The sequence below is a fragment of the Eucalyptus grandis genome, chromosome 11 (genome assembly GCF_016545825.1).
Source record: "Eucalyptus grandis isolate ANBG69807.140 chromosome 11, ASM1654582v1, whole genome shotgun sequence".
Lineage (NCBI taxonomy): Eukaryota > Viridiplantae > Streptophyta > Magnoliopsida > Myrtales > Myrtaceae > Eucalyptus > Eucalyptus grandis.
In genome coordinates, this window is record NC_052622.1 from 45,309,493 (window position 1) to 45,334,856 (window position 25,364).

The following is a 25,364-nucleotide window of genomic DNA, read 5'->3' on the forward strand; positions in this document are numbered from 1 at the left end:
TGGCAAGTTATTTTCCTCTTTTTTATTTTTTATTTTGTTGCCCAAGTTGCATATTCTTTCTTTTTTTGCACTTGCGCCAGAATTACTAGGAAAATATCATTAAAAAAAAAACCCTAAATTATGCTGGTCGTAACATAAAAATACTTTTTTTGTTGCTAAAATACTTAACTCGTATCAGTGCGACAATATTGTTTGTCCACCATAAAAGATCCTAAACTTTTGACTTTCCTTTTTCGTTCCACCAAGACCTCAAAACTTAAATCCACGGTTTTGATGATAAAAAAGAATTTGGGATATTGCTGTTATGATGGGATGATTTAAGATTTTCAGCAATACAATAAAAATGGAAAATTCCAACTAAAGGCCAAAAGTACATTTATTTTTCAAATGAAGACCTAAAGTGGACATTGTGTCAAATAAGAACTTGAAATGACAATGTCAGTCTCAAATAAAGGTTTGAAGTGGCCATGGTAATTTCAAATAAAGGCTTGACTCTGCAATCATTGGCCGGCTAAATATTCTAGCCCGTCAAGGGCGTCCAAATACAATTTTTTTAATTTTAATTTTTAATTTTTAATTTTTTAATTTTGATTTTTTAATTTTTTTTTTTTAATTTTTTTTTGCTTTCCGACAAGAGCCTACAAGCCCTCGCCTAGGGCCAGTGAGGGTTGCCTCTCCCAAGCAAGGCCGTCCCTCGCCAACCGCTGGCAAGGCAACCTTGATGAACTAGCACCAGTATCAATAAAAGCAATAACCATGATTGGTTTAACAAACTTGGAGGTGAAGATTTTAACAGAGAAATGAGGAAATAGACTTGACTTGAATATATACTGGGCTCTTGTTCCATAGAGAAAAGAAATATATGAAAAACATCTTCAAGAAGGAGGCCTGGCCTCACCCAAGATGTCGTCACGAAGTCTATCTATTTATTTAGTTATTCAACTAAACTTAAACCAATGACCCTAAGTGAGGCTGTCCCTCACTTGTGGCATCGAGTGAGGGTGCCAACCTTAGTAAAGAAGAAAGAAAAAACCATAAAAAGTTAAAGGACAAAAATGCCCTTGAACAACCCAAAAGTCGAACCATTTTTGAAACAACATTGCCATTTTCAAGTTTTTATTTAAAACAAGATTCACTTCATATCTTTATTTAAAATAATGATGACACTCTAAGCCCTTTTTTGGAAATAGAGTTCATTTTATGCCCTTAATTGAAAAAATAAAGGTACTTTCAGCTCTTATTAGGAATTTTTTCTAATAAAAGTTTGGTTTTTTAATAGCTATTAATATTATAGCGAGCAAATGAGCTAAGATGGTCTTTAAACATTAATCATTCTCGTCCATTTTCAAACGGCACAAACAAATACCGACCGTAGGTTAAATTGTCAGTGGCTAGTGAAAAAAAAACAGGCACAAACAAATGAAATTGTCGGAACGTATTATCCCAGTTTCATTATCTATTCCATTCTGCACGTGTCACTTGTTTGTTTGCCCGGCAAATTCGTCGTGCACGTTGGGCACGTTGTCAGCCGTCAAATTGCTCGCGATTTATCGTCGACCGTTGATTGAAATGATAACGGAAGCATGTCGGTCGTGGACAAAGCCCAGGAGCCTCTAGACCGACTCTGCTCTTGATTTCTCCGTCAGCAAGAACAGAAGCAACAGAGTTCCCATTTCGACCAATTCCACATCCCGTGGAAGCTCCACGCCACCTCTCCATTGAAGAAGAAGGAGAAGGAGAAGGCCATGTCAGAGACTCAGTGCTGTGAGAACCCCCCGACGCTGAGCATCACGAGTGTCGGAATCGGATGTGTGGCAGAGATCGGAGGCTTGAAAGCTTACATCACCGGCCCCCCTGATGCCAAGCTCGCCGTCCTCCTCGTCTCCGACGTTTTCGGTACAATTCCCTTTCATGGTTGCTCGCTCTATGCAAATTTTCTCTCGATTTCCGAATCAGCCTTTGCCTTTGTGGTTGTTCCAGTTCTATCGTTAGATAAAAATCTGGCTTTTTTTTCTTGTTTTGGGCGGTGGGGGTTTGGGGAAGGGAGCGGGAAGGAGAGAAGAGCATTTCTTTTCCGGACTCGATTGCTTCAAGCAGAATGTAGGACTTCTTTTGGGTCTCAATACTGTCACGCCTCTGCATAAAGTTTGTTGATTTGTTGCGAAAACTCTTGAGCTAAGCATGTGTTGCAGAAACCCACGTTTCTCGAGTCGTTGGCAATGACTGGGTGAGTGGAGGAGAAACGGGAAAAAAGGAGGATTATTTTTGTTTTACTCTGCTCTGTGAATGCTCTCTGCTCTGGCCAGTCAAGTTCATGCATGTTCCACTTTTAATGGAGTTTGAGCTTATATTTCTCTGTCTTGATTCTGATATAACTCGTTCTGTGTTTATTTTTATGCAGGTTATGAAGCACGAAAGCTGAGGTAAGCCATCATCCAATCCCCTCCCACCGGCTGGAATTAGAGAACAATACCTCTCCATAACTCCAATTGGTCAGCTAGTGTTGAGTCTTGTCCATTTTTGCACTTATGCGCGCTTGTTGTAACATATCTATCTAGCTACGTTTACCGAAAGCGACTTTGCTCATGTTAGATTTCATTTCTGTAGTCTTTGATTATCAGGCAATGTTATTATTTCGATTTATTGTAGTTCTCTTTGACAAGGAACAAATGCTTGTAGGAATTCATCGATCAAGTTGCCTGATATGTCATAAATTGACAGAGATGTCGGACTGGGGCCAACTTTATCGGCGACTGAGTTGACGAAATATTTGTGAACCTAAACGGATATTGTGCTAATGAACTACATGTTGTAATTTTAGACTCAAAATCAGCTTTTACTTTTATTTCACTGATGAGTTCCTTCCAGAAAAGGTTCGCATGGAAAGTTTTCATCAGAATTAGGTTTTTGTGCAAGAAACTGCCCCCATTTATTGACACTAACAGATTCTAAGTGGACGAACTCGAGCAAAGCAAACAGAATAATCACTACTTATGAGTTTTATCATGAGCAACTCAAAGCAACTTCATGAAGAAACTATGTATTTAACGTTAGTGACCTCATTGAATGGATTATGTTAATTTCTCCTTCAATCTGATCAATTGACATCTCGAGTCCTCTTGTATTTGTTTTTGCTGATGATTGAAGGGAATTGGCTGGTTGTCTGCTCTGTCTCCCCTCAAGTTTTTGCTTATTTGGTCTGATCATAAACTCTAAATACGTAAGGCATTTCTCAGAATGTTCTTAAAGTAAAAGATGCTGGCTTCTAGTGGCTTGTGTTCAATCAATCCTCACACAATTTAAGCGAAGAAATCCTCCAACTTTTTCAAAACAAAAGATAGTTGGTGCCAAACTCTTTGGGTAATTTCTCTGCACGTTAGATGATAATGATATCTAAAGGGGGTGCCAGTGTTTCATGAAATTGCTTCATCTGAGATGCTTTTACACGATATGTTATGATCCTTTTCTGAGTTCAGTGGTCCTGACAATATAATTTGAATATCCTCTTGCTGTGAAGCTTTTAGCTTATACTTATTGTAGATGCTTCCTATTGCTCAAGTGCAGTTTTCTGGATTTTCTCATTGATAGATCTGCATCATCACTGAATTCTTTATCAAAGACAGCATTTTAATCTGCATTTATTAGCTTTTCAAATTTTGCAAGTGACGACATATTGAGTGTTATTTTGCTGCATATAGCAATGCTGAACATGCCAATGATTCTTTACATACTATATAAACTTAACCTTGTATGCTTGTGATTTCAAGGAAGCTTGCAGACAAGGTGGCCTCTTGTGGATTCTATGTGGTGGTTCCAGACTTCTTTTATGGAGATCCCTATGTACCTGATAATCCTGAGAGGCCTATTGCAGTGTGGAGACAATCTCATGGAACTGTACGCTTTAATTTTCAGTTCAAGTCTCTATCTGTTTAAGGGTCTTCCTATACCTAATGAAACTTATGAGACATTTATGTTTTCCATTGCGTGTTTTTCCTACTTATAAATTAGTGGTTTTCTTGGATTTCAATTTTCTCAATTTACATATGGATTCTACTTATATTCTTTCTTCTGTAAGAGAGCTAACCCTGAAAGTTCTGCTACAGAAGTATTTTTGTCATATTACTTGCCATTCTTGTATAGGTAAAGGATTTGAAGATGCCATAAGAGTTGTTTCTGCACTGAGAAGTGAAGGTGTATCTGCCATTGGAGCTGCAGGATTTTGCTGGGGTGGTGAGTCTTCTTGTTGCCTTGTTCCACAAGTTTTATCCTGATGTGTTCCTCCAAATATTCTGGATAAAACTCTTAACTTTGATGTTTGATTATCAGCAAAGGTGGTTGTGGAACTAGGGAAGTCTGATTACATTCAAGCTGCGGTTCTGCTACACCCTTCACGAGTCACTGTGGAGGATATTAAGGGCGGGTAAAGCCAAGCAAAGAAGCAGAATCCACATTTTCAGCAAATTTAGCCTAAAATAGTCCATGCATTTGTGCTCTTGGGTGTTTTCTTGGATGAAACAAAGATGTCATTGTTGTTAAACAAACTAGATTGCCTGACATGGGTGATCTTATCCTATTGATTTGCATATGGTAATGACAGACGTAATTGTTCGGTTGACTAGTTGAGAGCCCTCGTTTTGTGTCTGAAGAACTGAAGCTTTTAGAGGAGTAGGTAGTAGTTTACCTAAAAGCCGGAGAATCTTGAGATGGCAAAATAACTTTCTGCCATCATTTTTACAATAACTAACTTTCAGCAGTTATCTTTTAAAAGGTCTTGATTTTATTACGTAAGTGAATATGGTTACAGACTTTGGTCTCAAAAGTTTGGCAGAGAAATTGACATTATGTTTTGCTTTACATTGACTAAGAAAACCAGCCAATACTTCGTTGCGTGTATATTAAGTGGGAGCTTTCTTCACTCAATGATAGAATGTACAGCTAGAGGCTCCATGTCATTGTCATGGACAATCTCACGTGATAAATTTGTAATGATGATGCTTATGGATATCAGAGAATATAAGCAATTTCACATGATCACTTAGAAGTTATGTAGGTGGTGATCTAACGCTGTTATTTTCAGAGGTCAAGGCTCCCATAGCTGTATTGGGCGCTGAGTACGACAAATTGTCTCCACCAGAGCTTCTCAAGCAGTTTGAGGAAATCTTATCCGCTAAACCGGAGGTAAACATCTCCATCCCTGCTGTTAATGCCCGTGTTTGCATTCTAAGTACTATACTTTATGCTTTGAGATCACTTCCTTGAACTCGTATACTTTGAGTGCCCCTCATGAAATGGAGTTAAGCAGTAAGAGTACGCTCACGTGAACTGGGAAATTGCTCTCTATGGGTCATAAACGGACATGAATCTGAGGCTGCGAGATCTGTTACCTTCTGCAGGTCGATGGGTGCGTCAAGATTTTTGCTGGGGTGGAGCATGGTTGGACTGTGAGGTATAAAGACGAAGACGCAGCAGAGGTGAAGTCCGCTGAAGAAGCCCATAAGGACATGCTGGACTGGTTCAATAAGCACTTGAAGTGAAGATGAACTTGGTCACCTTCTACTGTGTCTACATATCCAAGGAAGAGAATGACAAAGCACGACCGTTCCTTGCAGTGGCGGCCTATCTTCTGATGGAGTTGAACACTGATTAGGAATGTATTCCTTATGCAGATGTAACTTAGCTTAGAATAAACAGAGCCTGGCCTTTCGTGTCTTGAGATAGATGGAAGAGCTTTGTGAGTTCTTTGAGTTTGCGAAGGGGCATTGCTCACTCTCTTGTACATAGCATGTAGTGCCTGGGTAAACTAAAACCTGTATATTTTCCTACCATGTAGTATCTGTGAGCATATAAATTTATAGGTTGTGGTAATATTTGTACAATGTTGATAAGCACGCAAAGATTACTGACGTGCACAAAACTCCTTTGTTGGTCCAACCACAGTGCGAGGCTTCAAAGGATCTAGATTGATTCACTGTTAAGATTGATCACTGAAGAATTTATAGGGCAGGACGCGATTTTTTTTTAAAATTTTTTTAATTTTTTTAATATTGGTAAATGTTTTAAATAAATTTAGTTTTAAATTTAATTTAATTAATTTTTATAATAATTTTTATCACGTCAATATCAAAACGACGTCGTTTTTGCATTGTTCAGTCATGTCGGCGTGCAAAACGACGTCGTTTTGCACTTACTCGCTGGAAAATTGCTACGTTAGTATTTTAGCCGATTGGCACTTAAGTAATTCATTTTGCTTCGATTTTAGTATTTAAATGTTATTTTCCTAACTTTTAATACTTAAGTATCCCTCCGTTTAAGTTTTGGCACTTGGGTGTACTTTTGCCGCTTATTATTATAGGTAATGTAGTTCTGATGGGATCTTGGGATTGGACCCCCATGAGAGCCACTTGCCGGTTCGTATCATGTTTGCAACTTTGTGATGATCGTCCGCTTTATTTTAAGTAGACAGATAAGTAGTCCTGTGCATTTCATCATCCAATCCACATCCAACTAGCGAGGTGGCATGTTAAAATTGTTTCGTTCAACTTATGAGCTTATAACTAGGTCGGGAACATCAATGGCAGTCGGAACCAATTGCACACAAAAGAAATGGTACAGTATGTACCTAACCTGGTTAGACTTGGTTGTGGGAAAGAAGGACAACCAGCCATCAAACGCGTTCGTCATTTCTCGGAGAAAAGGAACAAATCCTTAATAAGAAATTGGATGATGGCTTCTGAAATCATTCCTTTTTCCCTGTCAGACTTTCAGATTCATTCCATTTAAGTGCCTTACGCAATTTAATTGAATTGTATTGGTTGTCTGCAGTAAGTTCCAATCAAACGAGCTTCCTCTGTGAGTTCAGAGTAAGGTGAAAACTAAAGAGAGAGATTACTAGACTGCTTATGCAACTGCAATGTCTCTACACACGTGCGCTTCCCCCGTTAATCCAGAGCATGCTAACCTGGAAAGTCCAGTAAGAAAGAAGAGCACAACCTGGGAAATAACCAAAAGAAGAAAAAGTACAAGCAGATCCTCAAAGAAGAGAAATTACAAGCAAATCCTCAAGAAGAGCACAACCTGAGAGAAAAAAGGAAAGAGAAATTACAAGCAAATCCTCTCTGACAAAGCGATCTCATTCTTGGGAAAACTATATGCAAACAGGGCAAGGCGAGTTGTCTCTATCCTCTCACTCATAGGCGCGAATGGGGATCTTGACATTGCCTCTTGTATTTGTGAAGTGGGCAAGGGCCGTTGTGGTTGGCCAGCCTATTGCACCCATCAACGACTAGGTGACAATGATCATATGCCGCCGAAGATAGAAAAGGAAAACTCACTAATGATTTGCAGAATCTAAATTCCATCTTCCTCAACTTCTTCAACTTCAAGAGAGGAGGCAACCTTACTAGGGAATTGCATTGTTCAATCATTAAACTTTGCAGCGCTTCCAGTTCGATGAGACCTTGGATCTCAACTAGCCTCAGGCAATTCAACAAGCACAATGCTCTGAGCTTCTTCAAGCCTGACAGACAGGATAATCGCACCAGCAATTCGCAGTTCGACACAGTTAGTTTCATCAGATTCTCCAGTTGTCCAAACTGATTGAGTGGAATATTTGTCAGCCACGATTTGCATAGCTCCAAACTCGACAAATTTTTTAAGTCAGAACAGGTCGATAATTCTGCCGATGAATTGAAGTTTATAAGCTTCATCGTGGACAGCGTGGGAGGAAGTGGCTGAGTGAGTGATTGCAGGTCCAAACAAGACAGAACTAGTCGCTCCAGGCCTGGAAGTGAAGCTAACTCACTCGGTGGTGCAATGATGCTTTTATGAACCAGTTTCAGTTTCTCCAGTCTTGACAACATCCCAACCCACTCTAGGTTTGGAGTTTGGATAGAATAGGCATCCCATGGCTTGGAAAGAGATTCCTCAGAGTAGTCGGATACAATTAAAACGACTAAATTAGTCAGGTTGGAGAGGTTTGGGACTGTCTTTAGTTTACGAGACTCAACATACAGGTTAATCAAACTGGTGGGAAGCTCTGGGATTCGCTCAAGCTCATGGCAACCTTCCAAATGAAGTTCCTGGAGATGAGAAAGCCGGTTGATTGTTGTTGGCACAGATCTAATGCGAGTGTGAGAAAAGTTGAGGATTTTCAGAAAGGATAGACGCCCAATTCCTCTAGGAATATCTCCCTCCAAATTCAAGCATTTTTTGGCATGAAATTCTTCAAGCTTCTCCACCGTGCCTATGGTCATTGGGATCTTCGTTATCTCACTGTGATCTACCCTTATCACTTTCAACTTCCTCAGGTCTCCAATCGAATCAGGTAATTCTGTTACTTTTGTATAAGACAGATCCAACTCAAGAAGTGATTCCAATCCCCCAATTGAGTCTGGAAGCTCTCTTAGCTCATAACATCTGGACAAACACAAGCTTTCAAGATCCTTTAGCCCTCCGATTGATTGCGGAAGTTTGCTAATTCCAACACTTTCCATCACTAGCCTTTTCAAAGACTGTAGATTATCAATCGAGTGGGGAAGAAACGGACCAACAGGACCAAGTATCGTCCCTCTCACAGTCAGCTCTTTCAAAGCCTTTAGACAACCAGCTTCTTTGGGCAACTTTCTCAGAGATTTGCAAGCATCAATTTCCAAGTAATTCAGGTGCACTAGCTTCCCAATCGATTCATCAATTTCAACCAAGCTTTGACAATTTCGTATGATCAATCTTTTCAATGTTGATACAGCAGAGAGGTCGGGCAATCTAGTTATACGACTGCATTCTCCAAGTTCCAGAACTTCCAACTTAGATGATTTCTGTTGGTCGCCAGAATATCAGAAAGGGAATGAGCAATTGGAGGCATGTACGCTAAAACAATAAGAACAGAAATAAATGTGAAACTGTTCATACCGTGATTTGGCGCCATCCGGGCCAATCATCTCTAAGTTCACCGTTAGTAAGCTTGAGAACGACTAGATTGCTTGGAGACAAATTGGAAGCATCAAAGTCTGCAGGACAATGATCCCAGGATAGCCATCTCAAATTTCTGAAAACATTTTTATAATCTCCAGTGAAGTTTACCCCTCCAACATGAAGCGCCCTTAGCTTTGGCAGATCAGCAAATGCTTGATTTGTAAGTGTCTGAACCTCAGGGAATTGTAACGTGAGTAATTCGACATTGCTCTTTCGCTGGCAATCACCCTAGCAAAGATAGCAAGCATCAGTGAACTGGAAGATCAAACAGAGATACTTGTGCACATAGAGGGCAGTGAAGTCTTATAAAACCAGAATCCCGTCCACTTTTTGCCTAGGAAATTGCAGTTTTACTTGTATCAATAAATTTACCTGTTCGTGAAGTATACTTAAGGCATCCTTGTGATCGCACGCCCTACTCCGATTTCTTGGATTTGCAATATCCTCCTGTCGAACAATTTCCCTCCCAAAATCTTTGAGCTGGTCATGCATCCATAATATATTGTCCTCTTTTATCTTTATTAGAGACATAAGCGAAAGAATATTAATTCCGCTTTTAGGATAAAAATCACAAGCTTCCCACATATGTTTTGCGGTTACGTCATCTACATCCGAGAAAAAGCATGCAATGTCTAACAAAATTTGCTTCTCCTCAAAGTTTAATGCCTCATAACTTATCCTTATATTGTCTCGGACTCCCCAATCAGGTCCTTTTGTTATCCGCTTCAATGTTTCGACCCAAATCTCGTGGCTTTTGCCACGGAGGAGAGAACCTAAAGTTTCAAGAGATAAAAGGAATTCCTCCGGTAGAGGCCACTATTTCACCGGAAAGAGTCTCCAGATCATCTGGAGGTAGGGTTTCTCCAAAAGCATGTTTGCTGAAAAGTTGAAAAGCATGGTAGGGATTCATCTCCGTCATCTCATAGGCATAATATTCTTTAAGAGGAAATGGGACATTATCCTGTTGTCCCATTTCTACCGTTGGCAGAAGACCCACATTCCTAGTTGTGACAATAATTCTGCTTCCTGGGCCGAGACAGGCACGGTTCCCCATCAATTCCATGATCTGCTTTCTCTCATTGACGTCATCAAGAACAATAAGGACACGCTTGTTGCGAAATCTTTCTTGTATCATGTTGACTCCGTCGTCAACGTTATGGACAACTGGGGACCTCTTCAGGATATCAGATAACAGCTGGTTCTGTAACCTTACAATGCCATGTCTTAGTGAAGTTTCTCGGATGTCTGAAAGGAAGCTGCAACCATCAAACAGAGGAGCCATCCTGTTGAAAACCGCCTTGGCAAGAGTTGTCTTGCCGATTCCTCCCATCCCGTGCACAACAAGAAATCGTACGTCCAAGGAGCCACAGTCCAACAACTGCATCATGTCTCTGACTCGATCATCAATTCCAACTAAATAATCAGGAAGAACCTTCTGTCTCTTCTTCAGCTTAATAGAAAGCTCTCGAACAAGATCGTTAGCAAGCTTACCCAGCCTGCCATGTATAATAAATCATCATCTTAGAAGAAAAGATTAATATTACGAAAAAAATTGTACACCCAAAACAAATTTACTCCAAACTATTTGAGTTATTAAAAACCTCAAATTCGTACATTTATGATAAATTTATCCTAAACTAATATAAATTTCAACGTTGACTTGTCATATGTGTCATAGCTCAGCAATTTCATGGGAAAATTTGAGGGAAGTTAACAAAGAGTAAACATGTCCCGATATATCAAATTAGGATTTTTGGTGATTCTAAAATTAATTTAGGATAAAATTTATCACACATGAACTAGTTTGTCATTTTTGGTGAACTAAAAATTAATTTAAGATAAATTTGTTCTAACTATATCAAATTAACAATTCGGGATTTTTTTTTCTACGATATTAACCTTAAAAAAAAAGGAGCAACTGTATCTAGGAATCCTCGAGAACATGCTTTCAATACTTCTTTGGCTGCAAACGCTCCTCAACAGCATATCTCTCTCCCTCTCCCTCTCCCCTCCCCTCCTCCTCCCCTCGCCTCTCCCTCCCTCCCTCCCCTCCCCCCTCCCCCAAAAATAGCACAAAGCAGCAACATAGGCTGAGACTTGCTCGAAGTTCATTTCTGACTTAGCACGTTCGTCCAAAACACCCAAGAAGCTTTAAACCGTCTTTTACCAAACCCCATTCGATATCATTACCATCGACCATGCTATAAAACCTTAAATTGCCAATTAAAAATACCCCTCTAAGCATTGTATACATATGGAGAGAGAGACTAAATGAATAAGGGTGTAATGGCCACTCAAGTTTCTTCTTTTACTTACCCTGCATTTCGTGCGTCCCATCCTTTGAGATCTGCGACCTCCCTTAGAGCCTCCCTCCACTCTTGCACCCTGTCCTCGCCGTGATGCCCCTCGTGCCAAAGCAGGCGTTCGCCGTACGAACCCCTCCTTTGCCTGACGTCCGAAGGACTCACGCCGTAGAATACGGGCACAATTTCGTGTCCCGCGGATTCTCTCCGGCACTTCACCATGCGCGTGAGCTCCTGGAGGCACCATGCGCTGGATGCGTAGCCTTCAGAGAAGATCGGCACGTGGATCCTTGAGTCGTCGATCGCGCGCTCAAGCTCCGGTCCAATAATCTCGCCTACGGGAAGCTCTTCGTTTTCTCTGAAGACACTACATCCGGCGTCGACTAAGCTTTCGTATAGGACATCCGCAACTGTGCGGCGAGTGTCGGGCCCTCGGAAGCTCAAGAACACATCGTACTTGTAGCCCGGCGTTGGCACGACGTGCGCGGAAATCTTGGCGATTCGCGTCTCTGCTCCCCTTCGGTTAGACGACATTGTGAACGAGGAAGAAGAAGAGCAGACGAAACAGGAGAGGAAGGAGAACCACAAAGTTACTCCTCTTGTGTGGTTCGAGGGAAGAGTGGCTCTTGGCGTGTATTTATACGAAAAGCCCGTGGGCGAACGACGCACTTTGGCTGCCATTACCTCGGAAGTTTCCTTCCATGCGCAACGTAGCGCGTTCAAGAACAGGGGGACATGCGACATTGACCTGTAGGATTCCAATCAATACTCGAGTTGTTGAAAACTTGTTCGAACCGTGTATTCAAATTTGTGCTGCCCACAACAAAATAGACCGACTCATCCGAAATACCAGAATCAACTGATGATGGATCGACCCGCCATTCAATTTTTGATGTTTGACCAAAATAAAAGTTCACCGTCCAAGTCCATGAAAAACATATTATATAGATGAATATAGGACAACAAAATCAAAGCTCAAAATATAAATCTCTTTGACAATTTCTGCATAAGGTTTGAATGATTCTCAGTAAGTTGATCCTTTTTACTTACACAAAAATATAAATCTATAATTTCCTCCATCAATTAAATTTCGAGAAATTGCTTTATAACACGTAAAGTGCACGCCCTTTTGCTTGTATTCCTTACAACACAAAGCATTAAAAGAAAACTAAGAATTTCTATCACCAATAGGAAATTTTTATGCTGTGATAGCTGCTACTCTTCTAGGGACTCAATCTCTCTCTCTTTTTTTTTTAAATCTTCGTTCCTCATGTGTATTTGAATTAACAAGTAATGCTTTCTTTCGAACACTTCGTTCAATTGCTTTCTTGATCACCTTCGGATCCACGTCTCCCCTTACCTCCACCAATTGCTCATCCATGTTCATGTCCACGTACTCCACTCCTGCTCATTCAATTAAATTTCTTCACTAATATTTAAGAAAAACACACCAAAACGAAAGCAATTATGAAGTAATTACTCATTTATTGAGAGCTATGAATATCGCATAACTAAATTAAGGCTCAACTTTAAAGAATTAACCCTGTAAGTGAATCAATATATATGTATATATACATATATTATACATGAAAGTGCTGTACTGATTATATTTATCGGTTCTACTACACAGTGGAGGGAAAAGTTTTGAATATTTGAACGACACATCTCATGGGTTTGGTTCAAATACGATATGAACATGAGCAAAATACATTACCTTCTGTCTTCCAAATCTTTTGCCGGCATCCCCAACAGCAATTGATACTCACGTGCAAAACAAGAGACTGCATCAAATATGTTCGATTACAGTAAGATGATTTTACTCATGTAAAGTTTACATTAAAAGCAGCGATTGAAAGTATTACCGTAGACATCGGAACTGGGTGCAGTGCCTTGTAGACCTTAGAAGGTGAAGCTCGAGGGCAGATGGTTCACTCAAGTATATTTCCATTACAAATAATAAGTCTCAACAAGGAAGGGAAATAATTATTAAATTATGTCTCAAGTTTGAATTCATTATATGATACTAAATACGTGCAAAACACTTATATGCTGAAATGAGGAAGAACGTCCGCAAAGCATTTAATTAAAATTAAGGAGTGCGTGATAGGAGCCGAAAAAAAAATATCCAGCCCTCGGCGTTGGAAATGAAGGCCACAAATCCGTGTGTTGACTTTTGTGGCCCTTCTCACTTTTTCAGCATGAAATTATCCTCTGAAGAGTTCATCCTCTATTTTTTCAACGTCATTAAATGCATGCACATGGCCATGTGCATGCATGCTCGTAGAAAACAAGTTGGTCAGCATTTGTGGCCTCAGAAGCCTATCATGCAGGAGAAAATCTCGGCAGGCGCCGAAGTCTATCCCTCTCTTTGGTCATCTTTTGTGGACTTCTTTCGTCTTGTTGCGGATAAAGAAGGAGAGAAGGCAGAAGCTCTTCTACGTGTGTCAGTACATGCTGCTCAGCTCACACGCTAACATTAAATGCATGGAGGCACATGCTTTGAAGATCGGCACCGTTCTGACAATTGTGGAGTACAAGTTTTTCTTCCCCTTCCACCGATAAAAGGAAAAAGACGTCTGGAGCTCGTTTGGCTACGCAAGAAAGAGCCAAAGAAAACGAGCTCGAGAGACAGAGAGCGAAAAGAAAAGAGCTCGGCAGAGAGCTAGAGAAACGAGCTCGAGAGAGAGCGAGAGACGTGAGCTCCGAGAGGTTTGTCTGAAAGTTGAGTCCAGTGAGTGAGTTGAGTTGTTAAACACCGTGGGTATCGGGTATAAAGTAGGGCTGGGAAACACTTGAGTACATGGGTGTGATTATAATCCTGTAATTCTCCGATTTATAGTGAATTGATTTGCTGGCTCTCCCTGTGGATGTAGGTTCCGACATTCGGACCGAACCACGTTAAATTTTTTTTTTCTTTTATTGTTCCTCGTTTTATTTCGATCGATTTCTATAGCTCCCGACATAATTACAAAATATACGATCCGCTTCTACTGAGACGCCGGTTTACAACAATAATGCAGACATAAAAGTTGCTCATTGATTCCTTGATTTATCCTGGAAAAACCCAATTCAATTGAAATTGCCGTAGAATGATTGGTTTTTTCATGGGAACTTAAAAAGGATTTCATCAATCCGACGGGTCAACAAGTCTGGAATTGAATTTCTATTTTTGTGCTGAAGGAAGGATTCCATGTAACAATGCCTTAGATTTTCCTAGACTTACCTTTACCCTGTACGCAGCACTACTTCCACCTCTTGTATGACCTAATCCATCTAATTTTCACTAAAAATACAAAATTACCCTCTGTCATTTAATTACAATATAATTGGTAGTCCCAAATTTAATTTACTTTCCTTTTTTAAGTTTTTCTATATCTATGTAGGATCTACCTACCATAATTATAAATTTTATATGTTTAATTTCCGTTGATTGTAGATTTTCCATGTATGTTAAAGACACTATTTCTTTTTCTTTTTCTTTTTTATTATTAGATATTACTTCCATGGAAATTTATTTTGTCGAAAAGAGAAATTTCCAAGACATCATTGATTAAATTTATGGATAAATTGTGGAGTAAATGAAATTTAATTAAATCAAAACATTGCATAAAGTAAGAAACTTTTTTTGTGAAAATGCTTTTGGATTGACAAAAAATAATATCATCGACAAACTATTTATGAAAAATATTAAGATTACTCATTGTGCATAATGTTTTTAGTGTATTCTTAGATATATCTCTAACTTCTCATGTGCTCTGTATAAAAATATTTCACCATTATAGAAAGGAAAAATATAAATTCTTTGGTAGAGTAAATAAAGAGAGTTGATATATATTTTAGTCTAATAATTATTTAAATATTCACCAAGAAAGTGAGCTTTTGATATAAGAGTAATAAAAAATATAGCTAGGTTGTTATAAGATCAATAATGAAAAAGAGATTTTCAGTTTTATACTATATCAAAGAATTTTTTTCCTTACTGCTAGCAAGATAATTTTATACAAAGCATGTAAAAAGTTATGAGAATATCTACACTAAAAAATAAAACATGTAAAATTCTTAATTATAGCAACTATTCTAAATAGAAAAAAAAAAGAAGGAGTTGGGCCATTATATAGTACGGCAATTGAAAGATTGAGGGCAATTTTATCTTTTCAGTATAAATGGGAGTGAATTAGTTATTTAGGGATGGAAATTGCACCACCCGCACGTACTTACTAGCCAAAGTTATTTTCCTTCTTCTTTTCTATTATTGCATGAGTTACTTTTGCTTTCCTTTTGATTTTTTCATATGTTTTGGCGCTACTCTTGATGGGGAAAATGCCATAAAAATCTCAAGTTATATTTAACGTAACACCATTTCGCCAATTTCTTTCTGGTAAGATCATCATGACTCAAATTTGTACTAGTATGACAGACAAAAACTTGTATCCATTAAAAGATCAGCAATTTTATTACATGAAATCATGCTTGCACGATGAGAACATGTACATATGCCAAATCCGTCGTGGGATGTAATCATAAACGGCTGATATTGATTGCGCCGACTCTCATTCCTTTCGCCTTCCTTCCCCATTAGTATCACTGAACAAGTACTGCTTTTTTTCTGAAGATGTTCATGAATTGCTCTCTTGATTACCTCCGGATCCACCTTTCCTTTGACCTCCACCAACTGCTCGTATATCTTCATGCCCACAAGCTCAAATCCTGCTCATTCAAAGAAAGCTTCTTCATCGTTGCAATCCACGAGCATCAAGATAACGCACCCAAAATGAAAGGGAAATATCAAGTAATTAATCGGTTAGATGCGCTACCGGTTCGGTTCATATACGATATACATATAGTAAAGTATGATTACCTTCCATTTTGTCTATGATCTTCGTGAGCTTTCGCCAACATCCGTTCGCAGCAACCGATACTCACACGGAAAACGAGCTACATACATCGACATCTACAGTAAGATGGTTTTGTTCATATAAAGTTCACATTAGAAGTGGCGTGGCAAATGAAAGTATTATCACCGAAGAAATTCGAATTGCGTACAGAGCCTTGTGAAAATCTTGGGTACGGAATCGAATCTTAAGGAGAGATTGGCTTTGAAGAGGGACTATTGCTCTCTCTCTCTCTACATATATGGAAAATATACATTTAGTAAATGGAAATGAGTCTTGAGAAGGAAAGGAAATCCTGCCGATTTATTCAAAGCATTTCATTTTCGATTGGAATTAGGGTGGAATGTTTGGTCTTGCATGGTAACTTTAAGTGAAGAATCTGGAAATGACTTCCATTTTTGTTCTCAAGGATCTGCATGCGTTGCCTAATTTGCCTATTCTTGGCTCTACTCCGCACGGACCGAATTCGGACGTGTGTATATTCGAGTTTCGACAATTACCTTATTTTGAGACATGGTCTCAACGAAAAAAATTAGGAAATAATCTTTGTAATAAATCAACGAAAATCGTTTTCGATTAAATGGTTCCTCCGATAATGGCAAGTTATTTTCCACTTCTTCTTTTTTTTTACTTTTTCATTTTGTTGCCCAAGTTGCATGTTCTTTCCTTTTTTGTGCTTGAGCTAATATTATTCTTGATAGGAAATATCATAAAAAAAAACCCTAAATTATACTTATTGTAACATAAAAATACATTTTTAGTCGCTAAAATCCTAAACCCATATCAATGCGACAACATTATTTGTCCACCATAAAAAATCCAAAACTTTGTAACTTTCTTTTTCTTTTTCTTTTTGGTAAAGAAAAAAAAATCGTAACTTTCTCTTTTTGTTCCACCAAGACGCTAAAACTTAAATACTCTAGTTTGTAGCATTGGCACCGCTACATATTTGGAGGTTTTGATGACACAAAAGAATTTAGGATATTGCTGTTACGATGGGTATGATTTAAGATATTCTACAACATAGTAAAAAGTGAAAATTTTAAATAAGGGTCCCACATTTTCTCAAACAATGGCCAAAAGTAAATATTATTTCAAATAAAAGCCTAAAGTGATAATGGTAGTATCAAATAATGGTTTGAAGTGGTTATGGTAGTTTCAAATAAAGACTTGACCTCGACGATCGTTAGCCAGCTAAATATTCTAGCCGGTCAAGGGTGTTTTCATCCAAATACAATTTTAATTTTAAATTATTTTTATTCTTTGCTTTTTATTTTTTCTGTTTCCTTCTTCTTCTTCTTTTTTTCCGATGAGGGGCTACAAGCCCTCACTGATGGCTATTAGGGTGGCCTCGCCCAAGGCAAGGTCGCCATGAAGTCTATCTATTTTATTTAGTTATTTAGTTAAAATTTAAACCAATGATCCCAAATGAGGCCATCCTCGCCCGTGGCCAATGAGGGCAACCAGCGCCAAATCTGGGGAGGATATCGGCTACCATCAACAAAAGAAAAAAAAAACTAGAAAAAGAAAAAAATAAAGAAAAAAAGGAAAAAAAATCAAAGAAAAGTAAAGGATAGAAATACTCTTGGCCAGCCGGAAAGTTAGGCCCTTATTTTAAATAGACATAGTTATTTCATGCCCTTATTTCAAACAAGATCTACTTCATATCCTTATTTAATAAAATAATGAAACTTTAAGCCTTTATTTAAAACAAAGTTCATTTCATGCCCTAATTTTTTTATAAAAAAAAAAATGAATGCATTTTAGGCATTCCTTTGAAATTTTCCCTAATAAAAAATTTAGGCTATTGATATTATAGGGAGCAATGAGTTTGGTTTTTTAATAGTATTAATCCTCAATAAAATGGCACAAACAAATGAATTGTCACATAATTTAAGAAGGATCTCCTAATAAATTCTTAATAGAAGTAGCATTACTTACAACATTAGGTCCATTTTGCAATCTCCATTCGACTTACGGTAAATAAACTACATTCCACCCGACATCGCAGGTTAAATAGTCAGTGGTTAGTGAATATTTTAATTTACGGTTTGGGCAATAGATGAAATCCTCGTGGGAACTATTATCAGAGAATTGAGAACATTTTTATCTATTTCAGTAATTTCCCCAGTTTCATAAACTCTCCATTCTGCACGTGTCACTTGTTTGTTTGCCCGGCAAATTCGTCGTGCACGTTGTCAACCGTCAAATTTCTCGCCATTTATCGTCGGCCGTTGATTGAAATGGTAACGGAAGCATATCGATCGCGGACAAAGCCCACGACCCACTAGAACGACCCTGTTCTTGATATCTCTGTCAGCAAGAACGGGAGCAACAGAGTTCCCATTTCCACCTCTCCATTGAAGAAGCAGAAGAAGAAGAAGAAGGTCATGTCAGAGACTCAGTGCTGTGAGAACCCTCCGACGCGGAGCACCATGAGCGTCGGAATCGGATGTGTGGCAGAGATCGGAGGCTTGAAAGCCTACATCACCGGCCCCCCTGATGCTAAGCTTTCCGTCCTCCTCGTCTCCGACGTTTTCGGTACAATTCCCTTTCATGGGTTCTCGCTCTATCAAAAAAATTTCTCTCGATTTCCGAATCAGCCTTTGCGTTTGTGGGTGTTCCAGTTCTATCGTTAGATAAAAATCTTCTTTTTTTTTTTTTTTTTGGGGGGTGGCGGGGAAGAGTATTCCTCTTCCGGACTCGATTGCTACAAGCAGGATCTGGACTTCTTTTGGGTCTCGTAACTGTCTTGCCTTTGCATAAAGTTTGTTAATTTGTTGCGAGAAAACTTGAGCTGAGCATGTGTTGCAGAAACCCACATTTTTTGTTTTAAATGTTCTCTGCTCTGGCCAGTCAAGCTGATGCATATTCCAGTTTTAATGGAGTCTGATATTATATTTCTCTGGCTTTATTCTGATGTAACTCAATCCATGTTTCTTTTTTTGCAGGTTATGAAGCACCAAAGCTGAGGTAAGCTGTCGTCCAACCCCATCCCACTGGCTGGAATTAGAGAACAATCCCTCTCCATAACTCCAATTGGGCAGCTTAGTTTTGAGTCTTGTCCATGTCATGCGTGCTTGGCGTAACATATCTATCTGGCTACATTTACTGAAAGCAATTTTTCTATCGCTAGATTTCATTTCTGTAGTCTTTGATTCTCAGGCAACGTTATTATTTCGATTTGTTGTATTTCTCTTTGGCAAGGAACGAACGCATATACGCATTCATGGATCATGTTGACTGATATGGCGCAAATTGATGGAAAGGTCGGACTGAGGCTGACTTTATTGATGACTGAGTTAACAAAATATTTGTAAACCTAAATGGATATTGTGCTAATGAACTACATGTCGTAATTGAAGTCTCAAAATCTTCTTTTACTTTTATTTCACTGATGAATTCCTTCGGAAAAGGTTTGGGATGTAACAATTTCATTGGAATTAGGTTTTTGTGCAAAAAACTGCCCCCATTTATTAACACTAACAGATTCTTAGTGTACAAGCTCAAGCAAAGCAAACAGAATTAATCGCTACTTTTAGTTCTATCATGAGCAACTTAACCAACTTCATGAAGAAGCTATTTATTTATTGTTAATGATCTCATTGAATAGATTGTGGTTAATTTCTCCTTCACCCTGATCAATTGACGTCTCAAGTCCTCTTGTATATGTTTTCTGCTGATGCTTGAAGGGAACTGACTGGTTGTCTGCTCTGTCTCTCCTCAAGTTTTTGCTCATTTGGTCTGATCATAAACTTTAGATACATGAGGCATTTCTTAGAATGTTCTTAAAGTAAAAGATGTCAGCTCCTAATGGCTTGCGTTTTATCAATCCTCACACAATTTAAGCGAAGAAAGTCCTGCTTTTTCAAAACAAAAAATAATTGGTGCCAAACTCTCTGGGTAATTTCTCTTCACATTAAATGATAATGATATCTATAGGGGGTGCTGGTGTTTCATGAAATTGCGTCATCTGAGATGCTTTTACATGAGATGTTATGATCTTTTTCTGAGTTCTTGACAATATAATTTCGTCATCCTTCTTGTGTGAAGCTTTTAGCTTATACTTATTATAGATGCCTCCTTTTGCTTATGTGCAGTTTTCTGGATTTTCTCATTGGTAGATCTGCATCATCACTGAATTCTGTGCTGTGGTGGCATTTTCTTTATTTAAGACAGTATTTTAATCTGCATTTATTAGCTTTTCAAATTTGCAAGTGATGACATATTGAGTATTATTTTGCTGCCTATAGCGGGGGCTCAACATTTAACCTTGTATGCTTGTGATTTCAAGGAAGCTTGCAGACAAGGTGGCTGCTTGTGGATTCTATGTGGTGGTTCCAGATTTTTTTTATGGAGATCCCTATGTACCTGACAATCCTGAGAGGCCTATTGCAGTCTGGAGACAATCTCATGGAACTGTATGCCTTACTTTTCAGTTCAAAAGGGACTTTCTATACCGAACGAGACTTATGAGACATTTATGTTTTCCATTCTGTATTTTCCCTACTTATAAATTAGCAGTTTTCTTGATCCACATATGCATTCTACTTATTTTCTTTCTTCTGTAAGAGTTCTGCTACGGCAGTATTTTTGTCATATTGCTTGCTGTTCTTGTATAGGATAAAGGATTTGAAGATGCCATAAGAGTTGTTTCTGCACTGAGAAGTGAAGGTGTATCTGCCATTGGAGCTGCAGGATTTTGCTGGGGTGGTGAGTCTTCTTGTTGCCTTGTTCCACGGGTTTTTTCCTTGATATAGTCCTCAAAATATTCTGGATAAAACTCTTTAACTTTGATGTTTGATTATCAGCAAAGGTGGTTGTGGAACTAGGGAAGTCTGATCACGTTCAAGCTGCGGTGCTGCTACACCCTTCACGGGTCACTGTGGAGGATATTAAGGGTAGGTAAAGCTGAGCAAAGAAGCAGAATCCACATTTTCAGGGAATTTTAGCCTAAAGTGTCCATGCATTTCTGCTCTTGGGTGTCTCTTGGATGAAACAAAGATGCCTCTGGTGTTAAACATACTAGATTGGCCTGACAAGTGTGGTCTTATCCTATTGATTTACATAGGGTAATCTCAGACACAATTGTTCAGGTGACTAGTTGAGAGCACTCATTTTGTGTCTGAAGAGCTGAAGCTTATGGAGAAGTAGATAGTTGTTTACCTAAAGGCCAAAGAATCTTGAGATGGTGAAATAACTTTCTGCCATCGTTTTTGCAATAACTTTCAGCAGTTATCTCGTAAAAAGTCTTGATTTTGTTACTTAAGTGCATGTAGTTGTATAGACTTCGGTCCAAAAGTTTGGCAGTGAAATTGACATTATGTTTTGCTTTACATCAACCAAGAGAACCAGCTAATACTTCGTTGCTTGTATAGTAAGTGTTAGCTTTCTTCATTCAATGATAGAACGTACTGCTAGAGTCTTCATGTTATTGCCATGGACAAGCTCATGTGACAGATTTATAATGATGCTGCATATGGATATCAGAGAACATGAGCAATTTCGCATGACCACTTAGAAGTTATGTAGGTGGTGATCTAACACTGTTATTTTCAGAGGTCAAGGCTCCCATAGCTGTATTGGGCGCTGAGCATGACAAAATGTCTCCACCAGAGCTTCTCAAGCAGTTCGAGGAAATCTTATCCGCTAAACCTGAGGTAAACATTTCCATCCCTGCTGTTATTGCATGTGTTTGCACTCCATGTACTATCTTTTATGCTTTGAGTTCCTTGATCTCGTACACTTTAAGTGCCCTTCGTGAAATGGAGTTTAGCAGTAACAGTACGCTCACATGAACTGGGAAATTGCTCTCTATGGATCATAAATGGACGACTCTGGGGCTGCGAGGTCTAATACCTTCTGCAGGTTGATGGATACGTCAAGATTTTTGCTGGAGTGGAGCATGGTTGGACTGTGAGGTATAAAGACGAAGATGAAGTGGTGGTGAAGTCCGCTGAAGAAGCCCATAAGGACATGCTGGACTGGTTGACTAAGCACTTGAAGTGAATATGAACTCGGTCACCATCTACTGCGTCTACATATCCAAGGAAGAGATTGACAAAGCACGACCGTTCCTAGCAGTATTGGCCTATCATCTGATGGAGTGGACGCTGATTAGGAAATGTCTTCCTTATGCAGATGTAAGTTAGCTTAGAATAAACGGAGCCTGGCTTTCCTGTCTCGAGATAAATGGAAGAGCTTCGTGGGTTCCTTGAGTTTGCGTGGGGGCATTGCCCGCCCACTTGTACATAGCATGTAGTGCCTGGGTCAACTAGAACCTGGATATTTTCCTAGCATGGACTATCTGTGAGCATATAAATTTACAGGTTGGTGTAATATTTGCTCAATGTCGATAAGCACCCAAATAATACCGATGTGCACGAAACTCTGTTGTAGGTCCAACCACACAGCACAAGGTATAAAGGATCTAGATTGACTCCCCCTTAAGATTAATCAGTGAAGAATTTGTGTGTCAAGATGTGATTTTCAGGCGAAGTAGATGTCTACAATCACGTTTGCTCGCCAGAGAAGGTGCTTCACGGGTGGAATATGAAAAAAATGTCCAGGATCGATCCCGATGCAAAAAATTTCACCTTGAATCCCTAATGTTGTTTGTCCTGCAGATGTTCTCCGGCAACACTTCCCTTACGTTATGTAGGAAACAAGAGATGCAGGCGCTGTCCCAGATACAACCAAATACTCCGATTCCCTCTGACCACATAAAGAACGGATTTTGACCAACCCTTTAAGCTGGTCAGTACGCCATAATAGGCTAATTAAGAGCCTAGAAAAACTTCCCCAGCTAAGTAGAATATGGGGAACATGAAAACAGAATAAGGAGAAAACTACAGAGCTAACACAATTTGACTAGTGATTTGAAAGTTTCAACTCATCCAACTACAGTTATGCAGCGAGCTGTTCAGTACGAAATGATTAGAAAGCTCTTTCCCTCTCACCATTTTGCTGCCTCTCTAAAGTCTAGATGAATGTGGCTAGCCAATTTTCTCAGTAATATGCCATGGAATATCAATTAAAAGCATTCCAGTTGGGCTGTGAACCCATATCACGTATATATGGTCAGATGTAAATGGCTAAACGGACACGAGGCCATTAATAAGCAGGTCTCATTTCATCCAACCTGTACTTCAACAAAATTAAAACCACTGAACAGTGAAACCAAATTGAGCATTCAGCAACCATTGTTATAGCCTTGGCAGCACACTTCACATATTTAGGACAGACAAGTTGCTTTTCCTTTTTTTCTGAACATAGGACATAAGACTAGTTCAAATTTTCAAGTTAGCAATAAACTCAGGCAAAGAACAGTTTACTCCCTGAATGAAAAAAAAGAGCCAAATTTCAGTATGTCGTAGCACAAATGCTAATGAGTCCACTATGTCAAGGTTCCAATATCAGCCAATATAAATTGGTCCCTCGACCATACAAATACAGTTCATGAATCTCATCAGAAACTTCAACCACCCCTGGCTTCTCTTCTTGTGGCATCATGAAGCAATTCAATATCAACTCCATCAGGAGGTAGCTGAACATACCTCACCACCGATCCTCTGATAAAGCAGTTCCTGACCGACAGCTACAAAAGGCAGAAAAATTATATTAATCCTTCACGTGTGAGGACTGTTAACGCATGAAACCAACAACCTCCAAATCCCTCGAAAAAAACTTAATCTCCAGATTCTAAAGCATCAAAATTAATTGACTCGACCAAAATCCCATGAACAAATCAGCTCACAGCTGAACCAACACAGAAAGGCACCATATCACTTGTCTCAAGAAACTGACCCAACATTTGCAAATACAAATAAGGTACCACGGTAAGAGTAGCTTTTATCTTTGCATAAATCAACCAGATGTATAGTATCTCAAAAGGCAGTGCATGCATCCACCCAACATCCAACTCACAATCAATCAGCGAGTTACATGTCAAAGAGTCAGTATCAGGAGAGGGTCCTTAAAGTAGGGTTCCAGATTGAAGTGCTAATTTTCCTCATTACTGAATACGATTCCATAATCACCACAGATATCTATCTTCGACAAGCACGCAACCAACTAAATTATAAACACATTCTCGTTTTCCCCCAAGATTGCACATTCTATTCACTCCCAAAACAACCGGACAACCATACACCATACAGACGCGACCAATCCGTTGAATCCGACACACATTCCCTCTCACAGCCAAACTCATCCCTAACAGAATCGCAAGGTCCTACATTTTTAAGCAAGACTAAGAGAGACAATCCGAAGAACCGCAACACCAGCCACAGCATCCCTTAAAAAAAGCCTAACCTTCCCGACGTTCCAAAACCAGGCGATTGACAGATCGTATCAACCGCAATTACCGCCGCAGCCGAAACGAATCGAGAACCTCACGAAACACGAGACGCTGGAAAAACACCACCAGAAAAAACAGCAGCTAGAAAGAAAGCGGGAAGGGGAGGGCGCACCATGTGAGGGTACTTGTCCTGATCGACAACCCTAGTGTTCTCGAGCTTGATGTTGAGGTACTGATCGACGGAGTGGAGGGTGCCTCTGATGGCCAGATCGTTCTTCAGCTCCACCGTCACTTCCCTGCCCACCAGGTCCTTGAAGTAGGAGAAGAACAACTGCCAAACAACACGCCACAACAAACACGCACACGGAGGAACATCATCGCAAAACCTCTCGCCGCAAAAGTTAAATATGGAAAAAAGACGACCGAATTCGATTCAGAGGCGAGCAGCGGCGAATCGCGAGCGGCGAAAAACCCTAGGCGACCGCGCATCTGAACCATAGAAGAAGAGGAGGCTTGAGAGAGAAGTACCATTGCTGCGACTGCAAACTCGCCGAACGACTCCTAGAGAGAGAGAGAGAGAGCGAGAGGCTGAGGCTGTTTTTTGTGCGCAGTGTGGGCGGGTGCGGGATATCAATTTTATTAGACCGAAAAATTACGTTTTTGCCCCTCGAAAGTCATCCCCAGTTGATTTGACCCTCACGATTAATCTAATCTTTTTATTCATAACCAGATTACTAGCTGCTCATCATCGTTGGTGGATTTGCGCTCCTTTTTTTATTTTTATTTGGGGGGGTCGATTTAGCTATTAAATTTATCAAGAGCAAGAGCAAAACTTTCGGTGCCGAACCCAATTCTAATTTATAGAGGCAAACAACGTCCTGCGTTTGTGTGCATGGTAAT

At 39.4% G+C, this 25,364-nt stretch overlaps 4 protein-coding genes across 5 annotated transcripts; 2 read left to right on the forward strand and 2 right to left on the reverse strand.

The window, feature by feature from the left end:
* The first annotated feature begins 1,726 nt into the window (after positions 1–1,726).
* Positions 1,727–5,903, forward strand: LOC104426687 (endo-1,3;1,4-beta-D-glucanase). Its single transcript, XM_039305378.1, has 7 exons — positions 1,727–1,896; positions 2,402–2,423; positions 3,768–3,894; positions 4,104–4,230; positions 4,327–4,416; positions 5,078–5,178; positions 5,394–5,903. Exons 1-7 carry the CDS (start codon positions 1,746–1,748, stop codon positions 5,532–5,534), a joined length of 759 nt encoding a protein of 252 aa, XP_039161312.1. The 5' UTR covers positions 1,727–1,745; the 3' UTR covers positions 5,535–5,903.
* Positions 5,904–6,879: 976 nt separating this feature from the next.
* On the reverse strand, positions 6,880–11,963 carry LOC104429732 (disease resistance protein RUN1-like). Of its 2 annotated transcripts, XM_039304830.1 has the most exons (4): positions 11,287–11,948; positions 9,343–10,466; positions 8,908–9,198; positions 6,880–8,813 (listed from the first exon to the last, which is right to left on the reverse strand). In XM_039304830.1, exons 2-4 carry the CDS (start codon positions 9,553–9,555, stop codon positions 7,188–7,190), a joined length of 2,130 nt encoding a protein of 709 aa, XP_039160764.1. In that variant the 5' UTR covers positions 9,556–10,466; positions 11,287–11,948; the 3' UTR covers positions 6,880–7,187. The 2 variants fall into 2 exon arrangements, with proteins under 2 accessions (XP_039160764.1, XP_010039266.2); XM_010040964.3 differs by lacking the exons at positions 6,880–8,813; positions 8,908–9,198 and having other exon boundaries at positions 9,369–10,466; positions 11,287–11,963.
* Positions 11,964–18,455: 6,492 nt separating this feature from the next.
* On the forward strand, positions 18,456–22,385 carry LOC104426686 (endo-1,3;1,4-beta-D-glucanase). The gene is made up of 7 exons (XM_010039821.3): positions 18,456–18,706; positions 19,117–19,138; positions 20,460–20,586; positions 20,788–20,878; positions 20,977–21,066; positions 21,725–21,825; positions 22,034–22,385. The coding sequence occupies exons 1-7, from the start codon at positions 18,556–18,558 to the stop codon at positions 22,172–22,174; spliced, it is 723 nt and encodes a 240-aa protein (XP_010038123.2). The 5' UTR covers positions 18,456–18,555; the 3' UTR covers positions 22,175–22,385.
* Positions 22,386–23,349: 964 nt separating this feature from the next.
* Positions 23,350–25,081, reverse strand: LOC104426693 (sm-like protein LSM2). The gene is made up of 3 exons (XM_010039827.3): positions 24,993–25,081; positions 24,637–24,795; positions 23,350–23,762 (listed from the first exon to the last, which is right to left on the reverse strand). The coding sequence occupies exons 1-3, from the start codon at positions 24,993–24,995 to the stop codon at positions 23,643–23,645; spliced, it is 282 nt and encodes a 93-aa protein (XP_010038129.1). The 5' UTR covers positions 24,996–25,081; the 3' UTR covers positions 23,350–23,642.
* Positions 25,082–25,364: the final 283 nt, after the last annotated feature.